This window comes from Panthera onca, chromosome A1 (assembly GCF_046562875.1).
Source record: "Panthera onca isolate mPanOnc1 chromosome A1, mPanOnc1 haplotype 2, whole genome shotgun sequence".
Lineage (NCBI taxonomy): Eukaryota > Metazoa > Chordata > Mammalia > Carnivora > Felidae > Panthera > Panthera onca.
The window spans coordinates 228,186,424-228,201,632 of record NC_138339.1 but is presented as its reverse complement, the minus strand read 5'-3'; the positions used below and the strand labels follow the sequence as shown (position 1 = coordinate 228,201,632).

Below are 15,209 nucleotides of genomic sequence, written 5' to 3'. Positions count from 1 at the left end.
TTATTCACCTGACAAAAATTTATCAAGAATCTACTGTGTGCAGGTACCAGGGATACAAAGAGTAGTAAGTTCTGGTACTTGCTCTCAAGCAGCTTACAGTAGAAGTTACAAGCATTTTTTTAAGGCTTTTTTATTTATTTATTTTGAGTCAAGGGGAGGGGCAGCAAGAGAGGGAGAGAGAGAATCTCAAGTAGACTCTGCACTGTCAGCACAGAGCCCAATGCAGGCTTGAACTCATGATCCATGAGACTCACGAACCATGAGATCATGACCTGAGCCGAAATCAAGAGTCGGATGTTTAACCCACTAAGCTACCTAGGTGCCCTGAAGTTACAAATTTTATAGGAGCCTTAACAGACAGCATGATAGTGTCTGTAACTGGTTAACTCTGCTTGTGGGATTAAGGAAAAATTCAACAGATGGATTAGCCTCTGATCTGCCTCTTGAATGTGAGGAGGAATTTGCCAGATAGAGAAGTCAGGGAGTATCTTGTTTTCCTTTCTCCTAAGTGTGAAAGAGCAGGGTATGCCTAGTGACGGGGTTAGGAGGGCAGGGCAGTTACGGCTCTGCAAAGTAAAGGAGTAGGGTAGGTAGTGCCATGTTTCCAGTGTTGGAAGGTTCTAGGTTACAAGGTTCTGGTGCTGACAGCTGAAAAAAGAGGAACCACGATCACTTGCTAGCTTTTGGCAACGGTGCCCATATTCTAATGTGATTTTAGAATCTTTATTCCTTTCTTAGAGGAATATGTTAACAAAAAGCATAGATATAAATTAGTAAGACTTAACTGAATAGCATTCAATAAAAATATCTGTAAAAAAACTGTATGGGGCAAAATATTCCCTTTTTTTTAAGCATATGCTTAGCTCTTTGGGTTAGGACAATGCTTCATAAAAGGATAATTTTCAACAGGATAATTGCAGGGCTCCCTAGAGGAAGGAGCAGCTTCACAAAACAACTTGTACCTACAAGAAATACCTTCCAGTATTTCCAAAGACTGAATTAGTTGCTAGAAATAAACATATATCAAAGTTATTCATCTGTTGTAATGCTGCAGTCAATATGATTTACATTTTTCCACGGGACTATATTTATTTATATTAAAATTGCAATGAAAATAATGGTACATGAATGATACATTCAAGATTATATATTTGGGCATAACATACTTATAAAAATCAATTTCAGAAGCAAAATTATGGCTGCCTTTTAACTCTAGTATTTTTTTTAGCACACTTTTTACAGAAATTGTGGTTTCAAGAATAATAAAAATAAACATTGACTAATCACAAATCTATTTACAAGTTGTGGGTATATTGTAGAACCTGAAAATGAAGTCATATTTTATTTTCATTATTTAAGGAATCAATATGCTGCACATAAAAGTAGAAAGTCCTGTTTTTTAGACAGCACATAAGGCAAAATCATGTTATTGAATAGAGATTTTTAATCTTTTCCTTTCAGATCATGAAACAAATAGGATGTAAGGCTAGAAGGATGTTTTTCAGCTAAAGTATATTATTTTCAATAAATGGTATTGAACAACAAAGCGAATTGATGCTTCTGTGTTTCTGACTGAAGAAATTATTGATTATATCAAAGAAGGATTCTTGTAACAAGATAATCTTCTTTCCCTGTTGACAATAAATGAGCTACCAAGTCTTGTAATAGCTTTCTGTTTTTCTGCTTTCTGGTCATGATCTCATCTTTGCAAGGTGTGTCATCCTCTAGGAGAGCCTGCCTCATTTCCCAGAAGACCACAAAACGAAGAAACCAGGTACTGATTTGTCTTTTATCATTTAGGGTTTGCTCAGGTCTGGTTTCCTCCAAAGGCACTTTAGAAGCAACAACAGCAACAGGAAGACAAACCTCTTGCTTGGCTTTGGTTTTGTGTTTAGAACTCATTCTTTTATTTAAAAAATTGCTACTTATTAGAGGATATTTAAATAAAGGTTCACTAATCATATCTGCAAAAATAATGACTGTTTCCCTGATTTTAAGGATCCTGCTTGTGTCCCTGGTATATTTATATTCTAAATAACAGTAGAAATATAAACGTAATAGAAAATATCTATATAATTTCGCTCTATGTAATCTATTTATTTATTCTCTTCTCCACTAACCCTGAGCCATTTGAGGAAAGACACTGTCTTTTTCTTCTTTGTGTCCATTATGTAATGAGTTATAATACCCACTCAATAGACTTCTATATACATAAAACCCAGTGGTTGAAGTTTATGGGGAGACAAGCTGTGGCAACTAGCAATACCACCACCGCTACCCGCCCCCCCCCCACCCCGCCACCATCCCCTCATGCACTATACTCCTGGGAAAGTATTTGTTTAGTGAAAAGGATATGGTCTTTTTTTTTAATGTTTATTTAATTTTGAGATAGAGAGAGAGAGTGCAAGCGGGGGAGGGGCAGAGGGGCAGAAGAAGGCTTCAGACTCTGAACTGTAGCACAGAGCCCAACGTGGGGCTTAGTCTTGGGAACGGCGAGATGACAAGCTAGGCCGAAGTCAGATGCTTAACCAGCTGAGCCACCCAGGCGCCCCAAAAGTATATGGTCTTGAAAAGCAAACAGAACCCTGTTAAAATTCTAATGTAGACATTCATTGAGCAATTCAATCTCCTTGACCCTTACTGTTTTATATGTATAAAGCAAGGACAATACCTCCTATGTTATACAGGTTTTTTGAGGATTGAATGAACAAATATTCACACAATGTATCATGATGCTTGCCTGGCACATAAAAGGCACCCAATAAATACTGATCCTCTATCTTCCTCTAATATCCCAGACTTACCTTCTTCAGACTGGGTCCTCAGCAATGTGTCAAGAGGGCCACAAAGCCACTGGATAAACATTATGGTCATCCTGTTGCATATGCTTTTCTGGATGACACATAATTATATTAATATAAAACATTTATTCATGGATGCATTTACTCAACAGATGTTTTTGAGCACCTGCTATGGAACATCAGTCTGCTGGGTACAAGGGATAAAATAATAAGATATGAATCCTCTAGTCCAGTGGGAAGGAAGGAAGGAAGGGAGGGAGGAGGGAGGAAGGAAGGAAGTTACAATTTTTGACAAGTACTGTGAAGGAAACAAAGAAATTACAGAGATAGAAACTAGTGGAAGGAGGGGCCAACCTCTTTAGACAGAGCGGACAGAGAAGTCTTTTAAAAGCAGTGGCATTAAGTTGAATAATGAGGAGACAGACATGGGAAGACCTAGGGATGAGCATTTGAAGCAGAGGGAACAGCGATGCAAAAGTCACATGACTTCTTCACATAAAACAAATTTCATATTTGCTGGTTTAGCAATCTCCCTGTTATTTTGAGATTTTTGGTAAATATTTGGGAAGTATTGCAGCGGAGACTTTGAATGCCAGCTGCAAGATGTAGGAATGGCAGATAAAAATCACTCTCTTCCCCCCCTGTATTTAAGTTAGCAGCTTGCAAAGCCTGTAACTAAGTGTTCAGAATAAACTGGCATTGCTCAAATATAGAGGGAAAGATTATGTAGCTAGATTTATATTGCTTATGTGGCACTTGCAATTCAGGATAGAGATTCACACTAAAATAAAATAAAACTAAGGTTCCTCTCAGCGCACGTGTGCTCTCCTTTTGCCTCATGTGGGCATACTGCAACAAAATGATAATTGTTCATCTTTATACAGATAAAGGGAATCACAATTGTAAAACTTATTGAATTATTATAAATATACTGAAAAGCACTGGTTTCACTGAAGAAACATTTAGAGAGAGGATTAAGGTAGGTAAGTTTCTTGAAGGAGGGATAATTTTATCTTATTTATCTTTGTGTTGCTAATACCTTGCATAGTGCCAGAGACATAGTTGCTCAACATACACTTGATGAATTACAATGAAGTTATAGTTTCTAATTCGGATTGGTGAGGGATACCAAGACTCTCTCAAGCTCAGGCATTCATCATTACAATTAATTCCAGTGAAATAGAAAAATACGCACATTCCATAGTATTCATTTTTGCTTGCAATCATTGGGTTTGGCCATACTTTTGACTCTGTGCATACTCTGTATCTTCAATGCCTGTGGAATTCTGTTTGTGACAGATCCTTCATAACCTTGATAATAGGCCTAACAAAACGCCATAACACAATGAAGCTGAGGAGGCAGAAAGTAATTACAGTACTTGCAGAAAGGATGAATAGTTATGGCCACAAAACTTCTTTTGAAACTGTTCTTAGAGGAGTTATCCCTGTTGCCCTAGTGAAAATATGAAGAAAAAAAAAAAAAGCAAGTTTTTTTTTTCAGACGTGATCCTCTTTTCCTTAGGCTTTAAAACTGTTTTCTACACGGAAGAGAAATGTTTTATAATCTCAAAGCAAAATATGTACAATATATGCAAGAATAGCACACCAGTGCAAGAATCAAATATTTTTGATAGTGAGGAATGCTGGAATTTGGCTTTGCTATCCTATTTACAAATTTAAAGAAATGAAAAATAGATACGAGAAACTAAATTTAAAGACAGATTAAGTCAACCATAGCTGTATGAGTTAATTTTTAAAGTGTATATATATATATATATGATATATACATATACATATATATATGAACTTTTTTATTTTTTTATTTTTTTTATGTTTATTCATTTTTGAAAGACAGAGAGAGACAGAGCACAAGCAGGGGTAGGGCGGAGAGAGAGGGGGACGCAGAATCTGAAGCAGGCTCCAGGCTCTGAGCTGTCAGCACGGAGCCCGACACAGGGCTTGAACTCACGAACCCCGAGATCATAACCTGGGCCTAAGTCAGACGCTCAACCGACTGAGCCACCCAGGCGCCCCTATTTATGAACATTTATATTCACTTTTAAAAATAAATTTTCATTCCATTACAGAATCCATTCCATAATATGTACTATGTATTTCTATTTTGACTTTTTATCCAACAAGGACCAAAGGATGATAGGCATGAACTCAGAGAATTTACTGCACTGTTACCATAGTAAATGTTTTTTTCTTCACTAGGCTGAGATCTCTTGGTCCTAGTGGACAGTTTACACTGTTTTAAAAAAAGAGTATGGTTATCTTGTGACACTCTCTCTTAATCTATTATTGAAAGCAATAACAATGACTGGACTTTAGGCCACATCATCATACCTCAGCTTTTCTGCTCAAGATCGCTATTCCATTGGGCTCCACATTTATCCCTTACCAGTGACTAAAACCACAGGAAAGTGTGGATCAGGCCATTTTAACACACAAGAAAGAATCATCAGAAGTCACCTTACAAGGGCAAACAGTGAGGCTGGCTCACAGCCACATCCTCCTCCTATGTCATATTACACCTTCCATCTGTATATATTAAGCAGCCACCAATATATCTTCCATCTGGCTGCCCTATTACATCTTTGGTAAAACATACAGAGAGAAGCTCCTAGATACTCCAACCAAGAAGCCATTATAGAAAGCGAAATTAGAAGCAAGGGGAGCCCATTCCATATTTTACACATGTCAAGAAGGAAGGATCATTAAAAATTTTAATTGTGAAAATAATTTAATTTGAAAGATGAGATTGGAAAAAAAAAGAGGACAACTTATCATTGAAACACCCCAAACTTATGGACTATGTTACATTCTCAGGGAAATTTGAATTAGGCTTCAAAAATTCTCCTCTGATTTACATGTGCAGAAAAATTGTTCTCAGACATCCTTCACCAATATTGCCTACTCCCAGAGTGTTTTCCATAAATATTTATGTGAGAAGTGATTTGACTCTTTTCTAGTTTCTGCTGGCCTGCTTGCCTATTCAATTTTTTTTTCTGTCAAAAATGACACCAGCTGGCAGAATTGATAAGCAGCTAAAAATGTAGTCTCTGGTAGACGGAACACCCACTGTGTGATACCTGAATCGTAGATAAACTCCACATCCACACTGGTACTTTTCACCACATCAGAGCCACTAAAGCTGAACTTCCTCATTGGAGATTTGTTAGAAAGCTACATGTCATTTCTTGCTGGGAGTTGACCGTGTTGTTTTTCTATTTGCTCCCTTGACTATAGCTTTTACATGATGGAAATTATCCTAAGTTGGATATGCTTATGATAAAAAGAAAACAGATCTAACATATTCTAGTTATCAAATATCCAGGGGAAACACTTTGTCTAAAACTTTCACATACTGTTCATTTGTGTAAATTTCTCACTTGGACATTTCTGGAGTGAAGCACCCTCTTTGCTGACGTGAACGTAGTATCGACTCCTTGAATTCGGGTTGGAATTTCAAAACGAGAGGTGAAGCACAGAGCTTTCTACTTATGGCACAATTTACTATTGGGACACGTTCACATGAACTTGAAAGAGGGCTTTGCTTGCACTCCACTGAGGTTTTGGGTGGCTGAGGGTTCAGTACTGTCAAAGTCTCAAATAAAGAAGTGAATATGGACAAAATTACGTATACTTGATGCTACAAGTATTTCACAAAATAGCAGCGATAAAGTCTGTTGGTTTTAGTGGCAGAGTTGCTGGGCCCCACTGTCTCACTAAAGACATTTTCATTACAAAGTTCCAGCCAGTCACTTTGCCTGGTGGTCCAGTGTAAGAGTCTCCTTGCAAATCTCCCTAAGAGATAGAACAGCAGATGACAATATCTCAGAGATCCAATGCTGATACTGATCCAATTTGACTGAAGCTGAGATCTTGTGTTTTTGAATAATGAACTAAAACTGGTTCTCCAACAATTAAAGAAAAGGGAGCATTAAAAAATGGAAATAATGGAAAAATGGACATAATCATGGTCACCCAAACAAGGACAGCATTAGAGGATTATAATTAGTGGCATTATTTGAAAAGGTTATTTCCAAAACATGCTTTAAAGATATAAACTTAGAGAAAAGAAGCTTTAAATTTACATTTGAACTCCTCTAAAAGTATATAATCTTCAATATAAGAAGAAAAGTATAGTGGAAAATCACATAGTTTTTGAAGTGGTTTCCTTCTATGTACAAGCCTTTAAATGGCCATATGAAGTAAGGAAAAATGAGAAAGTTCAGAATGATGTGTCCACAATGACTGCTCAAATTAAAAAAAAAAATACCGTTGAAATAATACAAACAGCTACTACCTAGTTGGTAAGAAGTGGTGGTTCAGGGAGTTGCCAGCTGTTATTTTATGTAGTTATTTAAATAAGAAATTAAGTAAAGTAAGGTGCAAAACATACTGATTTACACAGAACATTTCCAAATATGGAAGCCATACAAATAAAAATTGCTACCTTTCATGATTGTCAGGAAGACTCATCTTCTAGGCAGTTGTTTCCATATAGGTGTACTCTATATGGAATCTACAGTATATTTTCAAGATAAACACTGGTTAGACAAAGGGATTTCTTTCTGTGTAAAAACTATCTCTTCAAAATGAGGATTAAACCCATAATATGACTGAATGACAACTAGCAGAAAACTAAGTGAACTGATCCAGTCTTCAGGATGTAGGACATATTCTAATTTAACCTTACACTGTGACTATCGATTATTCTGCAAAACTCATGTCATGCTTAAATTTATAGTGATGAGGCAAGGCTCTTCAAACAACTTTGATAAGCAAATAGAGTAAAAAAATCCTTCATCAAGGAGACTTACCTGCTCTCTCTTTGCTTCGTTTGCCAGAGAGCACCTGCAAGGAAAAATCACAACTATCTTAATATCTCAAAATTCCACTGCTTTCATCAAAAATGACATCATTAAGTTTGAAAAAAAAAACCCATCAGATTGTAAAATTAGAATTGAATGACCTCCAGAAATGAAAATAAAATTCCCACATGGGTATTAGGATTGAATGATTTCAGGCTGGACAAATCATTTGGAATAATAAACATAATTAAGATAGTCATTCACAAGGGAAATGTGTTTAACTTTTTCCCTCTGTATTATGTAATCCTATGCATCCATTTAGTAGCCAAAAGAAGACTGAAGTCTAGTTTTTATCTTTTACTCTGCTGCCCTTGTGTCACCTCCTAATGCTAAAACCAGTCCCTACCTCACTTTCTCAGTTAACAGTCCAACAGCTCAGGCAGCTGAGCACTCCTCCTTTCTGAAATTTTATTTTTCTAGGCTTTTGTTCTCCTACATTGTCCTTGCTGTATTTCCTACCTCTCTAGCTGTTCCTTCTCATTTTCTCAGTGGGCTCTTTCTTTGCCTGTGCCCTTCTTATATGTTGATTTCATTTACTTTTGTTTTATTTTGTTTTTCAGGCATTGGTCAGGGCCTTCTCTTCTCACTCTACACATTTTCCAGGGTGATCTCATCTACTTTCCATCCATATTTTGATAGCCTCCAAATTTATACCTCCAGCCCATACCTATTTCCTTGAGCTCCAGGCCAATAGAGGAAACTGTTATTGGACATCTTTTTTTTTTTTTAATTTTTTTTAAATTTTTTTTTCTGTTATTGGACATCTTTACTGGAACATTTCACAGACACCTCAAACTCCATGTGTCCAAAGCTCAACATTATCTACCCCCCACCCCACCCCCACCCCCACAGTCTCTTGCTGACCCTTTTTCTGTGTTTCCATCTTAGTGAATGGCTTCACCATTGCTATGGACTGACTGTCTCCCTGACCTTCCAGTTCATATGTTGAAGCTTAATCCCCAGTGTGATAGTATTTGGAGACGGGAACTTTGGGAGATATTTAGGTTTGGATAAGTACATGGGGGTGGATCCCCCAAGATGGGAGTAATGCCCTTAAGATGATGAAGAGCTCAGAGCTCTCTCTCTGTCATGTGAGGACATAGCGAGAAGACAGGCATTTGCAAACCAGAAAACAGGCTCTCACCAGACCCCAAACCTGCCAGTGCCATGATTTGAGACTTCCAGCCTTCAGACCTAGAGAAATAATGTTTGTTGTTTAAGCCATCCAGGTTATGGTATTTTTGTTATAGCAGCCTGAACTGACTAAAACAACCATCTACCCGGTTGCTCAAATCAGAAACCCAAGGATCATCCTTGACTCTTTCCTGTCCTTCTAAATACATTGTTGATGCCTATTCCCAAATCTTGCTTGAATCCATCTACTTCTTTTCATTCCTCCTTCCACCTATGAGCAACATTCAGGTCTTGCTTAGATAACTGTAATGGCTTCCTAACTTCTAGCCTGATTCTAGTCTTAGTCCCCTCCAAACTAGTCACACCCATGTGAACTTTCTAAAATACAATTTCATCAGGTCACTCTTCTTGAAAACGTTCAATGGTTGCCCATTAACCCTAAGAATAAATACAGTCTAGAGGTGAAGATCATACGCTTAGCAATCAGAATGATAGTAACTAGCTGCATGACCTTCAGACAGTTACCAAATTTCTTTGAACCTCATTCCCTTGTCAGTCATATGGGGTTGCTTTATGGAGTAAGTAAAATAATTCATGTGAGGTGCTGAGCAGCAACTGTGGCATGGAAGAGACATACAATGGATATTTGTTGATTTTTCTGAAGGAAATTCTGAAAAAGAGACCTAAATTTTACTGACTTTTTCAAAGCATCAAGTAAATGATACTCCATGGGAGTCAGGGATGAAAGAGGCAAACTATTGATGCAGTAAAAGCTTTGTCCTTGTTACCTCAGTTCCTACCTACCTTATTTTTTATTCTCCTTCTCTCTGTCTCTCTTACCCTATTCTATACCTCCACTTGAACTTACCCTGGATAAAACAAATCCCCAAAAGAGTTGGTGACTGACAATAAGAAGAGTCACTTTTCCCAAGGATCTTCACATTTTAAAGGGTACCATCTGTAACCCACACCAACAACCTGAGATGTATCTTTCTTTTTTCTATGCTCATGTTATCATAAAAAAGTATATAAGCTCACGTACATACATACATATATTCACAAATACATAGGATTTTTTGTCATTATTTATTAAAAGGTGATTATATTACAAAAAAAAAATAAAAATAAAGGGTACCATCTGAGAGCAGACACCAAGTATTGAACCTTTAATGGTAAAATTTCAGACATGTGAGACCGAGGAGAAAAATCTCTCTCTACATTTCTCAGGTAACATCCACTAGGTGACTACTCACTGCTCTAAAAAGAATCCAACCTGACTATAGGTAGTAGTATAGAATATTTAAATGGTTTTGACTTGGTTTGGAAGCAAATTTATTTAATGACTATTTGACTTGGAATAGTAAGTAGAATAAAATTAGAAAGTAACTTTTGTTATGTGAACATAATAAAATATTAAGAATTATTTTCTAAATATCATAATAATATTTAATCATCATAAAAAGAAATAATCATCATACAAAGAAACAAAGAAATAAATTATTTAATCATCATACAAAGAAATCATCATACAAAGAAATAATCATCATAGAAAGAAATAAAGCAGAATTCAAGCTCAGCTGTTTAAAAACTCTGACTTATGAAAACAATTACTGCAGAGAAATTTCAGCCTGAGAGCTTAAAAAGAAAACAAAACATATTCAGTATGCTTCCTCCACCACTCCTTGAGATTGAGTGCTAACATAGCCACTCATACATTAATAACAAATAATCCTTGACAGAAGAACTGAAAGTCAGATTACCTGATTCCAAAATAAAACAATGCAACCCAGATGAAATAGGGATTCTCAGATAAAATAGACCATTTGACAAAAGTATGGTTGAGTATTATTTAGTCTTAAGTATAGAACGTTACATTAAAAGGTATATAGAGTTTACGTTTGATAAGTACATAAAGTGACATGGAAATACGAAAAACATTAATGTTGAATGACATGATGAGAAAAAAGGTAGAAATTAAGTGCCTGAAATTAATGCAACAAAAGTTAGTGTTTTTGAAAACTGAAGATATTTGGAAGAGATTACTGAAGTTCCAAGATTTTAGAGATATTTAAAATTGAACCCTTAACACATGTAACCATCTAAATAGTACATGAAAAGTTAGAAGTAGAAGTAGGGACACCCATTACCTCAGAAAACTGATGTGGCAAAAAATAAATATATCATATGTATTTTCTGTAATCCATCAGTCCTAAACATTCATAAATGTGATGGTGAGCATAAACATCCTTATCGAAATACAGCAATATTTTAGCATAGTAATTTCCACTAAAAACCACTAGATTGCAGGGGCCCAAAAGAGGAGGAAATGGGGAGTCATTGTTTATTGAAGAAAGAGTTTCAGTTTTGCAAAATGGAGACGATTCTGGAGATGGAGGCGGTGGGGGTTGTATGACAATGTCAATGTACTTATGCCACTACACCGTACACTCAAAATGGTTGAGATAATAAATTTTATGTTATATACATTTTTTTTCACAATTAAAAAAGACACATAAAACTCTCTAGATACATGCCTTCTATTGTAACTCAAACCCCTCTATTTGGAAACCCAAATGATAGGGTAGAAGCACTGTAGACCCTAGATCAGAAACATCACATGAACAGAATAGGTCTAAGATCTAAAATGTGACTAATGGACAGATAATAAAGGAACTGATACTAATTTGGAGATAGTTATTTATACTCATCTAAAGTTATCATTAGATTATAGTCAGTTTCAGAAACATAAGAAAGAAAAGGGGTGCCTGAGTGGCTCAATCAGTTAAGCATCTGACTTTGACTCAGGTCATGATCTTGTGGTTCGTGATTTTGAGCCCTGCGACAGACTCTGTGCTGACAGGTCAGAGCCTGGAGCCTGCTTAGGATTTTGTGACTCCGTGTCTCTCTGTGCCCCTCCTTCCCCTCTACAAAATAAACAAATATTTTAAAAAATTTTAAAGGGGCCCCTGGGTGGCTTAGTCGGTTGGGCGTCCAACTTCGGCTCGGGTCATGATCTCGCAGTCCGGGAATTTGAGCCCCACGTCGGGCTCTGTGCTGACAGCTCAGAGTCTGGAGCCTGCCTCAGATTCTGTGTCTCCCTCTCTCCCTGACCCTCCCCTGCTTATGCTCTATCTCTCTCTCTCAAAAATAAACGTTTAAAAAACATGCTTTTTTTAAACCTAAGAAAGAAGGGTGCACTTGGGAGCAGAATGTGGGATAATGCCATTCACTGATGCCAGGTTAGTTAATTAAATGTCTCTAGACCACCAATGGGTTTTTTTTCTCTGAATATTTTATTCAGTAAGTCTTTGTTGAGTGCTTTGTCAATATATAGAAATACACATTTCTAGCATTATGCTGCATGTTTGACACTTTGTCTCTGTTGTGTAGATGGCTGGGGCAAGTAAATAATTAAAGTTGGAGATTTAGGAACTCTAGAACTGTTAGAATTATTTCATGGATAAGTCATAGTAAATTCCTTTGAACTAAGTTTAAGAATCATTTGCCTCATTTGGTGAGATCTTCCACAAGGTATTAAGTTTATAATACCTCTAAAGCCATGGTAATTATAAATCCATGTTCACATGGTTTAAGAATAACAACATTTTAGGAATTGTCTTATGATATGGCTGGATTTAAAGTGCAATTGCTTCTTGCAGCAAATTTACCCAGACACGTATCCCTTGCCCACATAGACAAATACGCAGATTAAATGAACAGAACAATACCAGATAACCATAAAAATATCCAGATAATTTTTATTGGGAGGCTATCGTCCTTGGGGCATGTAATGATCAATCAAGTCAATAAATACATTAACTACTATTGTCCAAGTTAAACTGAAAAGCTGTTTCAACACCTGCTGCTCCTGAAAAACAAAGGGCCCATTTGTTCCTAATGCTCTCATAGTAAACCTTTAAAACCCAAAGCAGCAGATAAAATATCAAAGAAAATAAACTCTTAGGTAAACATGTAAGCCACTTTACTATTTGCTCTTTACTTTTCCAGAATACACCTGCTGGTTTCAAACTCAATAAATAATATTCAGGGGTGACCCTGATTTAAACATTACAAAATAATGTCTAAGTAGCAATGAGCAAATAAGATTCATCACCAGATCACCATTAGAAAGTTGGTTTCCTTGGACAAATAAATACAAGAGATGAGTATTAAACACTGACTTTGGCCTAAGTAATTTAAGGCTGACTGACATTGATGTAGGTGAATTTACATCTCAAAATAACTTTCCTAATCTTCATGTTAGCTACCTAATAGGTCATGTATAAACTATATGTAAAAATGAAAGAGAAAAGAAAATATTCAAAGCATTAAGCTCTGCAATTCCAGAATTGTTTCAAGGAGCCCTGCTAAGAGAGGTTCAACCAAAGTATCAAAACATGAAGAAAAAAAATGAATATGTAATGTTCCTTAATCACCATGTTAAACTCTCATTATTGACTTTAAATTTGAATTCAAAATATTCCAAGCATGGGCTTGCAGAGAAATTTCCCAAAACTCTTTATTTCTGATTTCTGCAAAAATTCTATATAGTAGTTCTCAAAGCTATTCCTTCCCTGACTCGGCTTGAGAAAAGGCTGTAGGAACTCTTACTTGGTGAGGAATGTGGAGAAACAGAAGAGAATAGATTTCCTCACAATTACGTTTGTTATGAAAGCCAAAGAAAAGGCTGCTAAAAAGGATAGAGAAAATACATAATTTTAGAGCTACTGTTTATTTTTATTCGAACTTCTCTGCTTTCCTCTAGACCTGAGATACATAAAGTACTGTCTTTTTCATGCATATAAAAATCTCAATAAATCTTAAACATAACAGCCAAATGAAAATCTACTTTGCAGATTTAAAAATATTTTGGTCAAACCCATGATGTATAAATCTTTCCACTTCTAAATTTAAATTTTGGTGTATATATATATATTAGCATTCACATATTTCGATAGATCTGGTAAGTAATACATAATTTCAGATGCTTAATCTAAATGCAAAAAAACCCCACCAGTCTTTACTGGCTCAGTGAGTCTAAAATGATGTTATTTAATAAACCATGGCATTTTAATAAGCATTCTTGACATCTGGTGTTAATAAAAAGGATTTTATATTTTATAGTTAACATTTAAAGAAAAAACATGACTGCAGTTTTGCTATTTATCACAGAGCACAGATGGCATAGGCCACATTTGGGTGGCTTCATTTCCTTCTTGATTAGTTTATATAAAGAGGCCACTTGTTTTCTCTCTTTCTGTGTATATTTTATATAAGTTTTGGACCAAGTCCCAGAAATGAATAAATGAAGGAAGAAAGGAATGCTTCAAATAAAAATTCATTTCTTAATAACAAAACTGATTATAGAATTTTCCTGGATCCAGTTTAGTTAATAAAGTTCATTTTAAACAATGATCCAAGGAATTTTACATCTGGATAAATATTTGAATTAAGTTTTCCAGAACTGAAAAAAAAATAAGGACCTAAAAACTTCCATCTTTCATATAACCATAGTGTCACTAGGCAAAGTTGACCAATCCTTTGATTCGAGGCAGCCTGTACCAGGAGTCTGTATGAAAGCAGCAGCTGAGCACGATGCTCCAGGGACAACCAGACTGGCATGGAGCCTCCAGATGTTCCTCTTGTCTCTGGACCATGAACCAAAAATATGGGTCTTGTCCTGCTTGCTCAGACTTCCTGTGTTCCTTCCTTTAGACCTTGTACTGAGTGTCCCCTTCCAACTTGGACATTGGACTTGGGCTGCCCCAGATTGACCCCAACATACCAGTTCCTGACCCTTTCCTCTAGAAGATGTCACTACTTATCTGGGAACATCAATGCAATACTATAAAGCATCATATGAATTTTCATTATATTTTGTTAGAAAATTTGAAAATTAATGACTATACTTACACAAACATTTACCAGATAGTAATAACATATTATGTTATGAGTAATAATATCATGTTATGAGACACTCAAAGTAAAAAACAAAACTCTGACTGCAAATCCAATGAATTAATCTGTTAAAAATGGAGAAATGGCAGTATGAATTAATCAGCTCAAAATCAAACATTTTTTCTCCTTATTTAGTTTGGAATTATTTAATAATCATAAAAAGTGTTTGGTTTCATGATTTAAACACAGATTTCCTAGCCAAGTAATATCATAGGCTCAGTGAGAAATACTTTGAATGTGTTGGCCCAGCTATCTAGCTTTATAAGAGGGCTGATTCATTCTAAGACAATTTGTGGGTGAGTAAAAAACTCCAAGATTTGATAATCTAGAAGATATAAGACATACACACATAAACTAACTAGAATGCTATTCTGTGAAGAATTTATTACAGTACATAATTAACTGACTTAGATAAGTGAGGTTAACATGTTTAAGA

General features: G+C 36.0%; 1 protein-coding gene across 5 annotated transcripts in view; it reads right to left on the bottom strand.

Moving 5' to 3' along the window:
* LOC145715376 (uncharacterized) overlaps positions 1–15,209 on the bottom strand; it is a 282,156-nt gene that overhangs the window by 48,258 nt on the left and 218,689 nt on the right. For 4 of the 5 annotated variants that reach the window (XR_014137478.1, XR_014137476.1, XR_014137475.1 and 1 more), the window contains exon 4: positions 7,631–7,664. Coding sequence is in view for 2 of the 5 variants with exons in the window: in XM_081795365.1 (XP_081651491.1) it covers positions 7,631–7,664 (34 nt within the window). In the remaining 3 variants the exon portion in view is untranslated. Of the gene's footprint in view, positions 1–7,630; positions 7,665–13,426; positions 13,506–15,209 lie in introns of all 5 variants that reach the window. The other variant, XM_081795364.1, reaches the window with a different exon arrangement.